This window comes from Amphiprion ocellaris, chromosome 19, assembly GCF_022539595.1.
Source record: "Amphiprion ocellaris isolate individual 3 ecotype Okinawa chromosome 19, ASM2253959v1, whole genome shotgun sequence".
NCBI lineage: Eukaryota > Metazoa > Chordata > Actinopteri > Pomacentridae > Amphiprion > Amphiprion ocellaris.
The window spans coordinates 12337511-12357362 of NC_072784.1; the positions used below are offsets into that span (position 1 = coordinate 12337511).

A 19852-nucleotide genomic window follows, 5' to 3' on the forward strand; every position below is an offset into this window, starting at 1 on the left:
TGCTTGTGTTTTGAGCATCTCATGTCCACATTGTTGTTTTCCCTCTGCTACATCTTCCCTCTGTATTTCCACTCGTTTCATCAGCGCTGCCTCTTTTTCCTCCCTCGGCTCACCTACGTTTCACCCCGTATCTATTTCAGCGAGCATCGGCGGCGGCGCCTGCGTTTCCATGGCGACGGGCTTCACAACGGGTCTGTGGGAGGTGAAGGAGTGTGCGTCATCCAAGGCCAAATTCATCTGCCGGCAGAACCAGGACACGTCGCTGAGCCCCGAGCCCCCCGTCCCTCAGCCCACCCCCAGCCTCAGCGGATCCTGCCCCAACGGATGGAAGAGCAACAGCGACCTGCGATACTGCTACAAGGTCAATAACGGGGATGTGTCGCGTCCGCCGGGGTCTTCCTGCAAGTTTTTACTGCAGTTTTGCAAATGCTTCATGCAAATGTTTACCTTTTTCCAATCTAGAGACAAATATTCACTTAGCAAAGTAGTTTCACTGATGTTTTGCACAAGTTCGGCTTCTTCTCGAGTGACAACTAATGTAGCTTTCCAAGTGTCTTCTCTACTGTGATAATATATTACAGTTATAATTGCATTTCATCTAAATCAGTGTCAAAAATTGAATTTCTTAAGATAATTTTTGTAACATGCTGCATTTATAATAAGCTGGCTTGTTCATCACTTATGTAATAAATTCAGTTTTAATGAGTTAGTATCATAAATGCACATAATAAACTGTGTTTTTACAATTAGCAGTGCTTAAAAATAGATTTTTAGAAGCTTAAATACTGCAGTGTACATAGCAACACATACAAAATTTTTCACAGCATTAAATTTGGATATTTTCAAAAAAATATTTGAGCAATTTTCGCTTGATAGAAGTACTTTCTGAGATAATATCTTTTTAAAAATTGCCCATCGATCCACTTTTAGTAGGTTTTTTTTTTACTAAATGAAATTTGAGGCTGTTTGAACGACAAAAATTCAGGAACTGTTTTTTCTCATCATGTTGTTGATTCAGAATCTGGATGAGTACGTTAAATAATCATGAAATGTTAAATTTTTGAGCTCATTGTAACAAAAAAAATTGATAATGCAGATGTCAGCTAAAAGGCACTGAAAGATCTTTTAGTTCTTTGCAATTTTCTGTCACGTTATAAAAGTAATTAATTACAGAACTGTAACAAAAATGGAAGACAGCAACGGTGTGGTGACTAAAAATGTATTTATTTTAACCAAAAATGTGCATCAAACAAGAGAACAAAAGAAACCATGCTGCTGGAGAAGGGCAGCTCCAGTCCAGCTTCCTGGTTGAATGAAGGAGGTTTAATGAGCAGAATCACTGGGTCTTCTGCAAAACAAGACAGGGACATCTAGTGTCCTGGAGAAGGGTCGTTGCAAATTCTTCTCGAGACGCAGCCATAGATAAGATGAGTAATTCTTCCTAGTAACAGTAGGATTGGGAGTAACAGTAACTTCTTTTACATGAGCGTTGCATTCGTAGTTACACCTCTGTCACCTGTGTGCAGGTGTTTCATTACCCTCAGCTGGAGCAGAAGCTGACCTGGCTGCAGGCTCATCTGTTCTGTCGGAGACATGGAGCTGATCTGCTGAGCATCAGCAGCCCTGAGGAGGAGCACTTCGTTCTGCAGATCCTGCACGAGAGATTCGGGTGGGTTTGGACTTCTAATCGATCATATGTAATCATGATGATGACGACGAAGTTTTTAATGATGATGACGTGACCCACAGAGAGTCAGAGGAACACGAGCAGCACTGGTTCTGGATCGGACTGAACCGCAGGAACCCCATGGACAATGGCAGCTGGAAGTGGAGTGATGGACTCTCTGTGAGTAGCAACAGCATTCACTTTACCTGTTTACCGACACATTCCTGAAATACAATCTGTTCACTCTTTGTTTGTGTCTCAGGTAACGTATCAGAACTTCGGCCGCTACTACTACAACATTCGTCAGTGTGCTGCAGCAGATCTGGGCACGATGACCTGGCTGGCCATGCACTGTGACTCTGAGTTAGACTGGATCTGCAAGATCCCCAGAGGTAAAGCCTGGACCTTTTCTTTTATCTGTTAAGAAAATGCTGTGATTGAGTGGTCAATATTGTTGAGGAATCATAAAGCGTACAAGAACAAAATCAAGTAAATGTCATAATGATTAACAAAATACAGTGCCCCCAAGCAGAAACTCGATACAAAAACGTGAAAGCGCCTATGATCACTGACACTAAATTGATACCACCAGTGATTTCCAAACAGCCTAATTGCATGAACATAATTACAAAATTAACTGTAAATAGCACAGGACTACTTTCCTGTGTCAATCTGCATGTTCTGCATTTTTAGAATAACTGAAGAGTCTGTTGTTGAGACTTCATGTAGATAGAAAATGATCCAGGATCCTTTTTGTGTCATTAAAAAAAGGTGGACATATGAAATATTGGGAAAAAAAGAAAGAAAAATTTAACATGAGTAGTTTATGCTAACTTTGGTTGCATTAAATTCCTACTGTGGGGCTGGTATTTTTAATATAGTCAATCCAAGCTGTTAGTTTTTAATTCTAGATAAGACCAAACAGCTCTACTGTGACATTTAAATGATTTTGCAAATGGGCTTCATATTGTATTTTGTATTTCATTCATACATATTGTCTTGTTTGTGTGTTTTCAGGTCGTGTTGAGAAGCTACCAGAAGATGCTGAAGGTTTGCTTGATTTTCTTAGCTCTCATTTACCCAAGTATTTTTTTTTTTTTTTTTTAGCATGCTGAAATTATCTCCTGAGTTTTAAAACCTCCTATTATGTGTCACCCCTGTCTCTCCGTCTTGCCTCTCATCTTTCAGGCACCAGTACACCAGAGTGGATTAGCTTCCAGGAGGCCGAGTATAAATTTTTCGACCACCGGACCACTTGGGATCAGGCCCAGAGGATTTGCTCCTGGTTTGACTCCTCATTAGCCTCCGTCCACTCTGCTGAGGAGGAAGCTTTCCTGGCCAACACTTTACGCAAGGCACGGTGCACTTTTTAAAAACGTTCATCGTCATTTTTAGGAGTTCATTTAATGCCTAAATGTGATCGATCACCACTGTCTTGGCAAGCAAGCAGAGTCCAGGTTTATCACTGCGAAACTGTGAGAAATCCCAAACAAGCAGGAAACAATGTGTGAAATTCACAGCTAATCATGGTGTTTATGTTCTGCATAGCAACCACAATATGTGGGATTAAATAATTACATAATTAAAGGACTGCTGCTCTGGTTCTCTCTGACTTTTAGATGACAAAGGTAGAGGGGGACAACTGGTGGTTGGGGCTTCATACGTACGAAAACGACGGACGCTTCCATTGGTCCGACCACTCAGTGCTTAATTACGTTTCCTGGGCCCTCGGGAGGCCACATCCAATCAGCCGAGATCGCAGATGTGTCCACCTGTCCGCCAGCAAAGGTAAGAACAGCCAGAAAGACAGACTTTAAGGGAATAAATTGAATACATTTGACATGAGCCGGCGTTTTTTACACCCGAACAGCGGATTGGTCGGACCAGAAGTGCCACTCTGACCTGCCCTACATCTGTAAGAGAGTGAACGTCACAGGAACGATGCCTCCGACTCCATCATCCCCCCACCTGCCCGCTGGATGTCCTGATGGGTGGTCTTCATATCAGCATAAGGTAAACTTGCAGCAGTACTTCATTGTTACCAGATTCCCTCCCACGTCCTGTACACAACCACGAATCTACAAGACTACAAACGTGCACAGGACACACTGAAATAGTTTAGCATCGTTTTTGTTCGGTTGCCCATCGACAGGACCAGGACTGTGCACAAACACTGGATGTTTTTAAGCACACAGTAGTTGATTCAAGTTGCATGTCTACCTTTAAGAACTCTCTGAACCCACAAGCAGTTTATGTGTCTGTTGGTCGCAAGCAAGTCACTCATGGTTTCACGGTTCTACCAAGGAGTGCAGTCTTTTTTGTTTTTTACAGGATCAGGTTAAAGCAAGCAAGTTGTTTTCTGGCAAACTTTTAAATGAGGCAGGCAGTTTTGAGAAAACACCATCATTTTAAACTTGGATTATGTTATTCGAGGACCTCTGGGAAGTTTTAAATCCAAGGATTTTCTCAGTCAGTTTTTTTTTAAACCCATTAAAACTTTGGGGTTCAGAAAGTTAACGGATGTGGGGCATCTAGTATGCATCAAATAACATTATCATATGGGCCATACAATCGATTAATTGCTAACTATTGCATTAATTGCCAAATATATTCATCATCACTTTATTGATTTGAGTAGTTTTTGAAGAAAGAAAGCTTCTTAAATTTAAATATTTTCTTTTTTTTGTTCCTCCTCTATGACAGTGAACTGAATGTCTTTGAGTTGTGGATAAAGCAAGACATATGACATATAGGGATTTGGGAAACACTGATATTTTTTCACCAATTATTTGCAATTTTATAGACCGAAATCTGATCATTTAATCCAAAAAATATTCAACAGATGAAGCCTTAGTGTATAAGCGTATAAAATACAGTAAAAAAGAAGAAGAATTTTATGTTTTCTGTAACGCAGCCTAACCATAGCTAACCTCAACTGTGCTTTTCTGTAGTGTTTCAGAGTGTTTGACCAGTCATACCGGGTCACTTGGTCTGCAGCCAAGCTGAAATGCGAGATACAGGGAGGTGTTCTGGCAGTGGTGACCAATCATTTGGAGCAAGGTAATTACAGCGGAGCATGAAGCTGGGGGGTAAAGGAGATCTTTGATAATCACATGCACTCTGTCATTTACTGTATTCTCTTCCTGGCAGCTTTTGTCACCACTTTGCTAAACAACGCCAGCACTGACCTTTGGGTGGGTCTGACCTCGGACTCTAAAGGTCACTTCAACTGGGCCAAGGCTGGCCTCCTCAGCTACACAAACTGGGGGCCTGGAGAGCCGCTCGACAACAGTGGACCACATCACAACAGGACGCCGGTAACCACAACACAAGTCACTACAGATACAATCAATACACAAAACAAAATAGTCTGAAATTTATCGAGTTAGTGAATTTCAGGACAAATAATCTAAGTATAAGTTACTCCATGAAAACATACAAATATATTGCTATAAAGCAGTTCAACAAAATCTATAAATGTCATCACCCCAACACCTTTTGCACTCATGCAGCCCCATTACCCACCTCTGTGCTTCACTGTCAGGACTATGCATTCACCGTAGTAGTCCTGGTCAGGTGTACACCAAATAACAGAACCATCTGAGCCAAACAAGCCTATCTTGGCTTCCTGATTGAATCTGATCTGAATGTCAGATGAGACTCCTGGAATCAAACTCTATGTCATAGTCGCCACTTTCTCTCCTTTAGAAACTGAGTTTGTGCTTTGAATGGTTCTCATGCTGGAATATTCCCTTTCTTCAAGCTTATATAACCTGGGAGTCATCTTGTCAGACAGCATTTTGGTTTATTTGCAGACATTCATGGTGCATCTCTAAATATCATCTCTCCAGCACCTTTTGCACTCATGCAGCATCATATCATCACACTTCCACCTCCGTGCTCACTGTCAGGACTATGCATTCACTGTGGTTGTCTGATCGGGTTCACAACAAACATGCTAGGCACCATCTGAGCAGAACAAATTTATCTTCAGACCAAAGAATGTGCTCCCAATATTCCTCAGGCTTCTTCTAATGTTCAAAATAGACAATAACTTAGTCTCTGATAACATGCAACAACTGTTCATGGGCAAAACTGGAAACTATGAAATAAGAGAAAATTTCATTTTCTTATGCCATATGCTCATAGCACCATAAAGAGTAGGTGTTTATCAGTTTACTGGGTAAAAATAAGAAGATAATAGGAAACAGTAAGTTATGAAATGTACAGACATGTTGCTGGTAGGAGTTAATAAGCCAAAACTTCACCCTCATCATTTTCACACATAATTTTTTTCAAGTTCCTTTTAATTATGTGCGATTTGTTTTCTGTTTTTGTCTTTCTTATGGCATGTATGGAATAAGCCAATATATAAATGTTGTGCCTTTGTCATCGATCTGTTGTTGCGCTGATTAATTCTCTGTCACCTCTCAGGGAAACTGTGTGGTGATGATTCATGGGAACCCGCTGAAGAAAGCCGGCATGTGGGCTTCCCGAGCCTGTGAGATGGAAAGTAACGGCTTCATCTGTCAGAGACAGCAAGGTGTGACATTCAGCAACAAGCACAATGATGTTATTTACAAGTGCAGGTCACTTTGCAATCAGAAGTGTATATAAATCATCATATGTGACTTCAGACCAGGATTTAGCTCCGGCTCCAGCCCTCATTCCTGACTCCCTGTTGAAGCCGGTGGAGCTGGGTGGAGTCACCTACCGGGTCGTGCAGAAGCGACTGGACTGGACCGGAGCTCTGCACCTCTGTGAGTCTTTGAATGGGACTCTAGCCACGGTGAAGGATCCCTTCCAGCAAGCTTACCTCACACTGCTCATCAACGGTCTGCACCGGCCAGCCTGGATCGCCCTCTACAACTACGGAGTGAGTTTAATAACCTACAGATATCTCATTATATTTTACCACATACAGTGAGGAACAGAAGCGAGTCCACTCCTGTGCAATATCACAAAGTCAAAAGAAAGTTGAACAGTAGAGTGTGTGCTCATATGTAAAATTAAAAACCAGCAATTTAGATTTCTGTTATTAAAAACACAGGCGTAACCGAGGAAACCCAATGCAGCAAAAGTCAGTATACATTACTGACGTTCAGATCAAATTTTTTTTAACACTTTGAGATCTTCATGCATTGTTCAGACACTAATTTAATTCAGCTGCTCTTTGGTACAGAGGTTGTGTTGCTGTCTTTCTCTTTGAAATGCCCCTCATGCAGCCCAATATGATCACACTCCCACCTCTGTGCTTCACTGTCAGGACTATGCATTCACTGTGGTAGTCCAATCAGGTGCACAACAAACATACTGGACTCCATCTGAGCAGAAAAAATTTATACTTATCTATGTCATGGGTTTATCTTTTGTCTTCTTGAGAAACTCTTGGTGGTATTGTCACCTTCCCAGCATCGTGCTTCACTGTCAGGACTATGCATTTACCTACTGTGCTAGTCCTGGTCAGGTTCGGACTAAACATACTGAGTCCATATGAGCCCAACAAATTGGCCTTCTTTAGCAAAGTACACATACTTGTCCGTGTCATAGTTTTCACTCTGTTCTATATTAGAAACTCTTGTGTGATTTTGTGCTCTGGATGGTTATCTTGCTGGAATATTCTGGATTAATGTCACTATCAGATTTTTAAAATTCCTTTGGTAATTCTTTTCCAGATAGACAAAGCTGAGAAAGTTCTGGTGTTCACAGCTCATTTTACAACCATGTTCATGCAGTTAGGATGACTGAATCACAGGTGAACTCAGTTTAGTTTCAGTAATCACAGTTTTTTTTTTTTAGCTTGTGTTGGATTTACTTTTGTTGGTCTGAATTTTCAATCGAGTTTTTATAAAGTGTTTCTTTTTAGTTGTTCATAAGAGGAAGTACTCGACTGTGCAACTCAGAAATCATGCAGTTATTGAGAGATGATGCAATATTTAATCATTTGGCATTTAAGTGATATTGCACAGGGCTATAAACTGTTGTTACAAAAGTTTTTCAGCGTGTGATTAACTGCAGTAAATTGCAGCCCGTGTTTTTTTAAAATCAGGGACGGAGCTTCACGTGGCTGGGCGATGAAGAAGTGGCGTATTCCAACTGGAAAGACGGGGCGCCCAATCAGCTGGCTGGATGCGGTCACATGACCACCACAGGACAGTGGACTATGACTCCCTGTGATGCTAAAATGGATGCTGCCATCTGCCAGATCAGTGGTATGAGCCCAACATAACTAAATTTAACACAGTGCTCACAGCAAGTCAGGAGGAGGCAGTGACTTATCTCATAAAACATTTCAGCCATGAATCACGTTCTTATGTGCTCATCCCAGTTGTTTTCTTCTCCCAGATGAGCCTGTGGTTCACCAGTGGCTCTACCCCGGCCTGTGCCCCCAGCCTCTGGGAGAATGGGCATGGGTGCCGTTCAGAAACCACTGCTACGCCTTCAACCTGCAAACGCTTCGGCTGCAGCAGGATGCACGCACATCCTGCAAGAAAAGTACGGAAGCTGACTTCTATTACCTTAAATAATAACACAAACATGTTGCCTGGTAAATTTTAATCTATTGTAAGGAAGGGAGAAAGACAGAATCTGAGTGTGACAGCTTATTTATAGCAGGACAGTCAACACAAAACTCTCTTTTATTGGTTTATTTCTAGTATTTCATTTAGCAGATGCTTTTATCCAAAGCGACGTACATGTGAGAGTAGATACAACACAAGGAACTAGTTAGGAGAAAACAAGCTGGGTAAGTGCCATAAAACAAGTTCAAGTGTGCTAATAGGGCCATGTTGTCTACAGGCAGTGCAGACCTAATAGGATTTTTGCAGTCTGTCAAGTGCAGATGTGTTCAAGGAAGAGCTGCGTTTTTAGTCTTAAAGACTGAGAGGGATTCTACTGGTTTGGCAACTGCAACCTTCAGACTTCTTCATCATCATATTAAAAAGTCGACATAATATGTTGAGCAACTTAACTATTAAACACGACAAAGCAGCTAAAAGAATAAAACTGTCTTGTGAAATGTGAAATTCATCCTCTACATCACCCTGAAAATTATTTCTCTAACTTGATTATTTATTCATTTTTGTGAGCAGAATAAAGGGACTACGTCTCTAATTATGTTCTACAATCACGTGTTGGGTGATTATTATTTAACTGAATTTCCAACAGCAACTTATACATCATTAAAATTTGACTTAAATAGTACATTATATAAGGCAGGGATCTTGAAAACTCTGCTGTTTTTTTGCAGCTTTCCTTCCTGGTTTATTGCTTTTAGCCTGTATTATAGTTTTAAACTCCTCACCTTAGTTTGGGATTGTAGTTTCTTCTTCTTGTGAGAAATATGCAGCTCTAGATCTGTCCATGTCAAACCCTGAGTCACTTTAATAAGTTGATAACCAGTTTCATGTGGCGGTTTAGTGAATAAGGGCGACCATCCTTAAAAAGCATTTTGTCTCAGAAAATGACTTAACTGATGACGATTTCATGGTCAACATAAATAAACTAGAACCTAAGAGCTCACAGTTGTTTCCTGCAGAGCGTTTTATTCTCCTGCTGTCCTGCCCGCTCGGCTCATGACGCTGAATTGAAAACTAATTAAAGGCAACACTCCTGACCTTCTCCACAGCACACATGATTGACAAAATGCATCGACACGTCTAAATTTAGACGTGTTTCATTGAGCCGCCGTTCAATCTCTCAGCATGATCAATTGTGCTGTGTTCCATCTCTGTCTGTTGAAGTTTTTTTTCTTTCTCTCTCTTCTAGTGGGAGCAGAACTTCTCTCCATCTTGGACGAAACAGAGAATGGATTTGTATGGGAGCACATCCAGAGCTACGCAGAACAGGCACATGGAGCTTGGCTGGGCATCAGCGTCAAAGGTCCCGAAACACTTTCTGCAGCAGCAGCAGCAGCAGCCGTGTTAACCTTCATGTGTTTTCAGCTTATTCATTTCACTCTATTTTTAGGCAAATTGCATGCAGATAACTTCCCTAATTTAATACGTTTTACCTGATTGATTGTGATTTATTTTGTAGTATAGTCATTAAACTATTAATTAAGGAGAAGAAACCTGATTAAAACTGCGTCTCTAGTGTCAGATAGATGTGATAAAGCAAGGCGCCTTATCTCAAGGAAGTTAATTTATTTAAACTGTGTCCTTATCAGTCAGAGCAATTAGATGATTTCAGTGAGATGAGTGAAAATATGCTTGGTAAGCTAATGTGGAGATTAAAACCAAGACTGGAAAATGTCAAATTAGGATAAAACTGAACCCCACAGTCCTTGAGGGTGTTTATAAAACTCTTTTGAATGTGTTGCCGCCACAGGTAGAGGTCTGGTGTGGAGCGAGGACACTGAGATGTCCTACACCAACTGGGAGACTCATGACGTCGCCTTTTCAGTGCTGTCGATTAATTCCTGCTTCTGGATCCAGAGCAACAGCGGCCTGTGGAAACCGGGATCCTGCAGGAATCGAACGCACGGAGTCATCTGCAAACGGTCTCGAAGTAAGTCCATTCCAGCACCAAGTTCAGCACAGTCAGCGGTGCAAATTACAAAGTACAACTTGTGAGGTAGTTTTGCTGGAGTATTTCAATCTTTATGCCTTCTATTCCGCTGTGTTTCAGAGGTGAATGTGGCACTTTCTTCTCCAAATTTATCAGACAGCGTTTTTAAGGTGAAGGTTTCACACAGTGGATAATACATTAAAAATACAACACGTTGTTAAAGATTAAAGCTTCCAGCCTTTATTGGTTTCATCCAAAAAGCAGAATGCTATCTGATTCACATTCTAGATAACGACATGCTAAACTATGACGTTTTTGTGAGTTTTCGATGACACACTATACTATGACTTTCTGGTGACATTTTGGACCACATACTAAACTATGACGTATTGCTGACATTTTCAACAACATACTAGACAAGAAAAGCACTCAGAGTCCCAATAAGTCCGCAGCGATCGATTTGTAGTAGGATTGCAATCATGTGATCGTCGAGAGGCAGCTGACGTAATGTTCACTTGTTGTCATGTGGCACTTTTCCACTAGCACCTACTCGGCTCGACTCTACTCGGTTTGTGAGGTTTTCCAGTAAGACGTAGTACCAGGTACTATTTTAGTACCTACTCGGCTGGGGTTCCAAGCGAGCTGAGTCGAGCCGATAATGTGACGCCTACAGAGTGCAGGCCGCTGATTGGACAGGGAGTGACGACACTACACAGCAAACATATTTTAATACCTAATAGCGATATATTGCAGCCATTACAGGGTTGTACACGGGACTGATATACTACAACTGTAGCGAACTAGCATTAGCTTACCCTCATACGTCGTCTAGTTTGTATCCTCTTGTCTTCGGCTTGATACTGCTGTATCGCCTCCCAAACTCTCCTGTTTTCCTGAGTGTTTAGACTTGCCGCCGTATACCATCGCCTTGTTGGTCGGGCCGCCGTGCTATGACGACTCCACCCACGATAAGGTGATGATCAGTTGTAATGGAAAGCGACCTAAACCGAGTTCAGTCGATTAGAGTCGAGCCGAGTAGGTACTTGTGCAAAAGCACCTATACTTACAGTGATGTCATGCCGCCATCTTGCAATGATACGGAAATCTTCAACAAATCCGTGGATCCAGACTATAAGCTGCATCACTGCTAAAATCTAATCAGTTGGTTCTTGTGTCATTTCTGACCTTCCCTGAAAATTTCATCCAAATCCGTTCATCCGTTTTTGAGTAATGTTGCCCACAGACAAACAGACAAATGTACGCCGATCGTCACATAACTCCGCCGCGTTCCTTGGCAGAGTAACTATGATGTTTTCATGAGTTTATGACGATATACTACACTATGACTTTTCGTTGACATTTTGGATAAAATCTATTGCGATTTTATGAGTTTTTGATGTTTTTGTGAATTTGGACCACATACTACACTATGATGGTAAAGCTCTTGAACTGATTGCAATGATGGGGGAAAGAAGTCACACAAAAATCACAGTGGCCCCAAATTAAGTGCAATCAAAATGATACAAGACAATGCAGAAACTACAAGAGCAATGGATTTGTACTGACTGTCCCTTTTTCTATTTGCAGGTGTTGAAACTTCGCCTGTAACATGTAAGTTTGGTTTATCTGTAGCATAAATATGTGTTTCTATTACTTTTTATGACTTGTAATCACAAATTCCTCGAATGTGTGCCGTAAAGTGAACATTCCCATTCTCCATCTTTGTCTAGTGGACGGCGACCACCTGCCCACTCTGATCGTCGTCATGGTGACAGGCCTGGTGCTGGTGGTTCTGATAGTCGGCGTGATCTACTTGTACCGCCGGCGAGCCGTCGGGTCCCGGGGCTCCTACGAAGGGGCCCGATACAGCCGCACCAACTCAAGCCTGGCCGAGCAGGCCGAGAAGAACATCCTGGTGTCCGACATGGAGCTGAACGAGCAGCCAGAGTAGCTCGGACCGACCCGGACCGACCCGACACAGGAAGAAGCCGATTCTAATGTGCCGACTCAGAATCTGAAACACAATGTGGCATGTATGATTATTTTTGTGTCTTTTGAAACCAAAAAGATTTTTAAAGTGCTGAAGGGCTGTGTAGAGCGCAGCAGCAGGTATTTCGATTTCAAATTGAACCCCCAGCTTTCTAAAGACCCTCGTTTTGCCAAGATTTAACAGTTCTAGCGATTTCCCCCCTGATGAATCAGACGCTTCCAACTGCACAAAACCGTAATGGATCTATGGGGAATAAATTTTATAGCAGCTGGATTAAAAACAGTTTTATGAAATAACTCCCTGCTGTCTTCCCTGATGCCAAAGTACATTTTTTTTGCACACTGTATGTTTTTTCCTATTTTGATTGAAAGACTACAGATTTTACTCAGACTTTTAGCATCCACATTCTTCTATGGGACCAAATTGCCGCATCAGTATTAACCTGAACTTGTGTTGTTTTTTGTCATTTTATTGTCCCCCCCACCACACACACCCAAATGAGTTTGCCATTATCTGTGCAGGTGTAGAGAACTGTTACCCATGATGCTCGTGTGGTTTTGTGAGCCTTGCCTCCCTCCTCGTTTCGGTTCTGACACGTCGGCAGCAGCAGCAGCAGCAGCAGCGTCTGTCAGGCGAAGCAGAGGAGGAAATGTGAATGTGTGGAAGGTGACAGGGACCGGTGACCTCAAACTGTCTGTCTGAGGGCAAACACTATAATTGTGCACATAAGTACAACTTTGCATTGAAAGCTGGTCTTTAAATAGACTGCATTGTGTCTTTTTTTTTTCTTTTTTTTTTTTGGTGCGGCAGGACTGAAAGGTTTCAGACTCGCTTTACATTTCGGCACTTTCTGCTATATTATCTAATTCAGTCATCCACCTGCCTTTAGTCATTATCCTTAAGGCGCATTTGCTGCTCTGTGATTCCGAACTTCTGTTTGTTTTGGCTCTTTGTGCCGCCATCTGGAGCTGATTCAGCGTTTTATGAGGACTTTTCTTTCTGTGTGCACAGAGAAAAAAGGGGCTTGCAATTTGATTCATCATTGTAATGGATATTCTCCTCTTTCTTTCTTTTTTTTTTATAATGCAGGCTTCATTATGTGAGTTGATTTAAATACCTGACTGGTAAAGCATTCCTATTTTCTATGGGAACACAAAGGAAAACATCCCTCAAATGAATGACACACTTGTATAGAGCCAAAGAATGTTTCCCCTCTTTTTAAAAAAAAAAAAAAAAAAAAAAAAAGATTTGATTGGAGTTAACGTTCTACTTCCCTCAGCTTTTCGCCTCTTGTCTTTCTGTCTTCCCGCTCAGATAGGAAAGGAATGCTTTGGAGCCATTTCTGGCTTTTGGTGTTTCGCTGAGCTGCTGTAAAAGACTTTATAAAAAAAAAAGAAAAGAAAAAACAGTTCTTTTTTTGCGAAGATTGAAGGGGGAAGGGAGCAAAGTCGGCGAGTGTGTTGGAGTGTGTGTGCAGTCTCCAGCTGTGGAATGTTGAGTCGGCAAGAAGAGCTCAGTGGCACGTCTGGAACGAATCAGAGAAGGAGGGCTTTAGGGACATGAAGGGTCAGGAAGAGGGGGAAAGAAAAAGGAAAAAGGCTAAGACGAGAAGGGAGGAAAGTGAGGAGGAGTTATGGATGTAGGTAGAGGAGTGGATTGGTTCTGGGCTTACCCTGTCCTCTGGTGGTGGATTTCTGTACAGGTTTGTGTTTTCTATATATTTGGATGTGAACTGATGGAGGCGACGTGGTGTGAAGGTCCAGCTGTGTTGCCCTAGTGTCTGTGGAGATACCCGAAGCACCTGTTTAAATGTTTTTTGAAAGTTTTTGTGTCATTTTTATATGAAATGAATAAAGTCTATGTTCTCAAAGCTGTTCTCTGGGTTCGTATTCGTTCTAAACACACATTGAAATGGAGCCAATTACTGTAAAATGTGAACTGCAGTGTTAATGTTTTGCCACAAGAGGGAACACCTCACTTGTCACATGACAGGTTTACATCTGATTGACTCATTTTGTCTCAGATTATTTTCTGTTTTCTATTGGAGTGTTTACAGAGATGCAACCAACCTACAGTTAACTGCATATTCCCTCTTCCTTATTGATTGCAGTCCTGCTCTCACTTTCTTTATGATTGCAGCTCGTTAAGTAGAGTCACTCTGTGGTAATCATCTGTGATTTTGCAATAGCTACATTAAATTTATTTAACATCACTGTCATCCACTTAAATTGCTGCAAATCATGCTAAAGGAGTGTCATTAAAATCAAGCCCTCTTTTAGAAGGAAGACCTGGGAAGTAGGAATAATATTTACAGCCACAGAAACAGAGTGCAAGAAAGCATGACGGTAGTAAAAGATATATAAAAGCAGATAAGCAGCAAATATGGGCGATGCTTTCTAACTGCTGAGATTAACATACAGTACACAATGAAGTTAGTATACTCCTGTACACTTACAGTCAAATGTTTCAAAACTGCACATACTAAACTTTGACATTTTGTTCAAATTCTGGACAACATTCAAAACTATGATTTTTTATCACATTTTGAACGACATATTGAACTACAACGTTTTTGTGACATTTTTGACGACATACTAAACTATGACTTTTTTTTATCACATTTTGGACGACATACTAAACTATGACGTTTTTGGACATTTTGGATGACATACTAAACTATGACCAATGTTCCCTGTAATTTTTCCTGAGTGTGAGCAAACACACAAACTCCCTGAGCGTCCCTTGGACCACTGTGAGCAACATCAGACGTGTGCACTGTGGTCACACCAGCATCACATCCATTCAAGTTACATGGTTCATTAAAAGAATCATATTACAGCATTTACATTTCTGTTAAAACACTTTGTCAACAGGAGCCAGTTGAAGGCTGCAGTGATTTTAGTGACACTACAATGTATAAGAGTGAAGTTATTGAATATTTGTCTCTCTTTACTGTTGCAGCGGTTTTGCAAATTGCAGACGGACCCTGTTCACTCCATAGACACCAATGTTATTCCTGTAGCTTGAAAGACAGCTACTTTTGATAAAACTGGGCTTGTAGCACATTGTCTGCCTTGCAACAATGGGAAAGAGGCACCGTTTATGTTTTGACAACCTATATCTAACAAGTTATTGATGCTGGAAGTCTGAATCTGTGAATATCTTTCCAACTTTACTGAACTTGGGGTCACTACCACCCAAGGAGTGATATATTTAATTTTGAAAAAAGCATTTAGCCATACTTAAAGCTTTAAGTGCTTTATTAACACGGAACTAAGAATTTTGTATTGTTTTATTATCACAGGTTCTGTCTGAAGAGGTGGCATCATTTTAAACAGTGAAATCAAACTAACAAAATGTAATGACCAACCAGTGAGCAATACTGGATTCTGCAAAAACATAAACAACTTTTTTCAAAATCTAAATCTTATCTTAACACAGTTAATGTATTAACTTATTTATGTGTGTATGCATGTATTTAATGATTTATTTAGTACTGTTAATATATCAGAGTTCTGAGTGAATTTTTCTTAAGATAGGCAAAGGCCATTTATTGATTACATATAGGCTGTTAAATGTTTATTAAAAACTAAAAAGCATTTTAAAAAAACAACTTAGGCATTTATTGAGTCACTGAAATACTGTAGAATACAGACCACATCAGCATGATTATAAGCATCCTCTGGTAAATTAACAACCAGATACTGATGTCTCTCACCATATGGACTTCAGGAGATGACTGGGGGATGATAAACTGTGACCTGCTGGTTGGGTTCTCTCTGTTCTCATGTTTCTTACATGTTTGTCCCCTGACAGCCGGGTCCTAATGTTTTTTGAGCAACACACCATACTATGACATTTTTACAATGATGGTTCTACTATGGAACCAGTTTGACATGTTCAGGTGTTCTTTGTGTGAAAACTCAGAGATTTCAGGTATCAGAAGGTGGTTTTCAACTTTCTTTGTTAACTTTCTGCTTCAACTTTAAACTAAATTTCCTTCACTAACCCAGCCCTCTGGACTTCCAGGAAGCTGTGTTCCTATTGGCTGTCCAGGTGGCTGCTTGGTGTTATCAGGAACACCTGAGCACCTCAGTGTCTTCCTGCTTTATTTGGTTGCAAACATTTCCTCTGTTTCTCTTCACCACTGAACTGGGTTTGGCTCCATTGCTTTAGGTTGTTCTTTAGGCGTTGGCTTGCAGCTTCCAGCAGTAAAATAGACTTTAATGTGTTTCTTGGTGTGTTTTAGGGCTTTGTACTGGATAGTTGTCTTGGTAAATGTGGTTCTTTAGCCACAGTTAGCACATGGTGCTAATGTGTGCAGTGATTAGTGGATTTGCTGCAGCTGAGTTGTGTCTTTATCTTGGCTGTAGTGAGTCTTTAGAGGTTTTTGGTCAGATACATTCTGTATTCTTGTTTGTAAAGCAACGTTGGTTGTCCAGAAGGTAAGAATTCCTGTCCTGATTCTCTGTTCTCAGAGGTTCTCTGGTAGGCTGCAGGAGACTTTAGTGTTTGGGTTGTGCTAGTTTGGTTTTTGTATGGTTTCATTTGGACGACTATCTTGAGGCCCCTCCATGTAGTTTAGTGAGGTTTTCTGGAACAGTTCTACAAAGCAACCTGCAGCAGAAGAGACTTTGAGAGTTTTTAGGAAGTTCTGGAGACCAGACTTTAGAGCAGCAGAAACATTTGTCAGCAGTTTGAGCAGGAGAAGGTGAGCTTCAGAGTAGAAATGAGACGGAAACCTTCTTGACCCGTGTGGTGAGGTCCTGTACCAAGAGTTTGAGCAGGTTGTGAAGAGTCTGTAGTTCTTTGGTCTGAAAGCACAAGAAGAGTCGACTCATTAAAGGAGAAAACAGGAGATATTGTTGGTTCTTCTGTCACTCTGCAGTTTCCTTAGACTGAATATCAAGTTTATATTTTAAATGATTTCCCATGTGAGCCCAAGAAGACTTCAATAAACTCCCTCCATCCCCTGGACACAACATATTTTATTACCATGTTAAATCTTTTTTTTTTTTTTTTAAATATGTTTTTGAGTTTTAATCATAGTTTTAGCATAGTTTTTTCTCTTTGCTTGTTTAGTTTTATCATCTGTGTAAAAGGTGCTTAACAAATAAAGTTGAATTAATAAACTGAATAATTGACTAACTCATGATTGTGACAACAGAAGTATTTTCATTGTGATTTAAGGGTTTGTTTCATTTTTAAGGTTGGGGTTCAAATCTTGACAGAAAAAAAGATTAAAGAAATAAACTACAGTAAAAAGGCTATTAAATCAAAGGGAAAAGACATTTAATATAATAAAACTTTTAAAAAGAAAATTAAACATTAAATACAATTAAATTATGTTAGACAAAATATTTAATTAGATAATTAAACAGAAGATACAAAGCATGTAATTATGAAATTAAACACAAAAATTTAAACAAAAATATTAAACATTAAAGATGAAGTATTTTAGATAATTAAACATTTAAAAAATACAATTAAACAAGAATGTTACACATTCAGAAAAACACAAAACATTTAATTAGATTATTAAACCTTTAAAAGTCAAAACATTTAATTAAAAAATTAAATGTTTAATTAGAAAATTAAATCTTAAAGACAATAAAACTTTAAATAGGAATTAAACAGAAAATACAATGAAGCATTAAAAAAGAAAATTAAACATTAAAAGGTGGTAAAACATTTAAAAAGAAAAACCTAAACAAAGATTTAATCAAAAAATTAAACATTGGGAAAGAAAAGGAAATTTTTCAAACAAGCCAATAAAACAATTGAAAAAACAACAATTAAACATTAAAAAGACAAAACATTTCAAAATCAGATCAGACATTAGAACAGAATAAAAGGTGAGAAAAGAGCAAAACTAAACATTTAAGAAGAATCAAACTAAAGATAAAACCTTTGAAAGGGCACCAGTTAGACTTTAGAAGATCAAATTAAACAGAGGAGACAATAAAACGATCAAAAAGAGCAAAAACAGATAAAGTTCTTAAAGCGTTTTCTAGTCTGAAATGAAAACATCAAGTTGTTTCTTCAAACATTTCCTCTTTCTATGTTCTTGGTTTGATTGTGGACAGATTTACTAAGAACTTATTTCAGAAAACTGATTTCCAGATAAAGTCTACTAGAGGCATCGATCAAACTAATGTTACCTTCTGATCTCCACAAACTTTACTGTTCAGTGAAGAGAATCAAAGTTTGTTGAGGATTTCTAAAGAACCCACAGGTGAAGGTCTGAGAAGAACTCAGATGGATGGTCTAAATGTGAAATCAAGACTCATGGTCACAAGTTTTAAGGCTTCTGTTAACTAGAAAGTTCAAACTAACAGAGAAGTACTGAGAAACTTTTAAGATTTCAGTCCTCAGAGTGTCTCAAGGTTCAAACGAACAGAAAACTACTCAGGAACTTAGAAGATATCAGTCCTTGGACTGTCTGAAAGTTCAATCTAACAGAGAACTACTGTGGGACTTAGAAAATTTCAGCCCTCAGACTGTGTGAAAGCTCAGGTCCTGAGGACTCGGGAGGTGTGGAGGCTTTGGAAAGTCTTGGAACTGAAGGTTCAACCCTCCAGCACAAAGGCTGAAGTCCAACCTCCTGAGAAAAACGGTCGAGTCGAGACTTGAGTTAAAAAAAAACTCGAAAATGACAAAAAATAGATGATAAATGCGCAAAAAAAAGAAGAATTAGTATCTGAGCGAGTAGCTCAGGGGGATAAGAAGAGGACTACCAAGCGGAGGGTCGCAGGTTCAAGACCCACCACTGGCACTTTTCTTTCTTTGTCTTTGTCAGGATTTTGATGAAAATTTAAGAAGTGTCTGGTCTTGAACCAGCGACCTGCAGCTCCATAGGCAAATCCTTAACTCACTGAGCTACAGATCAGATAAAAAGAAATAAATTCGTCCTCCCTTTGACATCGTAGTTCCTGGAGTGACCACATGGGCAGAGCCAAGGCGGAGTCTGGGTGGAGTCAGGGCGGAGAGTAGGCGGGGAGGTGGGTGGTGGCCTCCCCCCTCTACTCCCCCACCTCCCCTCACCACCCACCACACCTTCCCCCGCCCGACGAGTTCTTCGAGTCTCCACGAGTTCTTCGAGTCTCCACGGGTTTTCCTGAGTTTCTGGAGTTTCCACGAGGTCGGAGGCAGAACAAGTTGTCATGAAGAGGTGTAGAAGTCGACCAGGATGGACTGACTTTTTACAGTGACTAGAAGGAAGACGACTGGAAGAGCAGGTCTTTCACCACCATCCATAAAATCCATGGAGTCCCTCCAGAGAAATGAAGGGAGGTCAACTTTTATCAACCTCCATCCAGATGTTCAACTTGATATCTTTACTTGGAGATTTTTAGCACCACAAACCTTTAGTATCACACTGTATTATCCTTTATTAGGACTTTAATGGAATCCACCAGCAGATTTACTTTTTGTTGACAAACTTTATTCTTGTCGTTGTGGGACTGCAGTATTTAAAACTCTTCCTTCTATTTGACCTCATGTTTATTAGTTTTAGTTTAGGAAGTTATTTTAGTTGCCCATTAGTCTCTTAAAAACCAAATAATAAATTGGATTAGTCAAGAGGTTTTAATTTCTTACTTTGTCATATTTTAAATATGACCAAAAAAATATAAAAATAAAGCATCTTGAGACAATTTGACCTGTAATTGGCGTTATATATATTTTAT

General features: G+C 40.1%; 1 protein-coding gene across 1 annotated transcript in view; it reads left to right on the plus strand.

Annotated features, from left to right (window-relative positions):
- mrc2 (mannose receptor, C type 2) overlaps positions 1-14038 on the plus strand; it is a 41264-nt gene extending 27226 nt beyond the window's left edge. The window contains exons 12-29 of the mRNA XM_055005410.1: positions 141-361; positions 1527-1669; positions 1750-1846; positions 1929-2058; positions 2684-2716; positions 2855-3021; positions 3286-3454; positions 3537-3679; positions 4618-4726; positions 4817-4983; positions 6101-6209; positions 6304-6542; positions 7716-7878; positions 8012-8161; positions 9434-9547; positions 9995-10174; positions 11762-11785; positions 11905-14038. Coding sequence (XP_054861385.1) covers positions 141-361; positions 1527-1669; positions 1750-1846; positions 1929-2058; positions 2684-2716; positions 2855-3021; positions 3286-3454; positions 3537-3679; positions 4618-4726; positions 4817-4983; positions 6101-6209; positions 6304-6542; positions 7716-7878; positions 8012-8161; positions 9434-9547; positions 9995-10174; positions 11762-11785; positions 11905-12125 — 2579 coding nt within the window. The 3' untranslated portion in view covers positions 12126-14038. The remainder of the gene's footprint in view (positions 1-140; positions 362-1526; positions 1670-1749; positions 1847-1928; positions 2059-2683; positions 2717-2854; positions 3022-3285; positions 3455-3536; positions 3680-4617; positions 4727-4816; positions 4984-6100; positions 6210-6303; positions 6543-7715; positions 7879-8011; positions 8162-9433; positions 9548-9994; positions 10175-11761; positions 11786-11904) is intronic.
- Positions 14039-19852: the final 5814 nt, after the last annotated feature.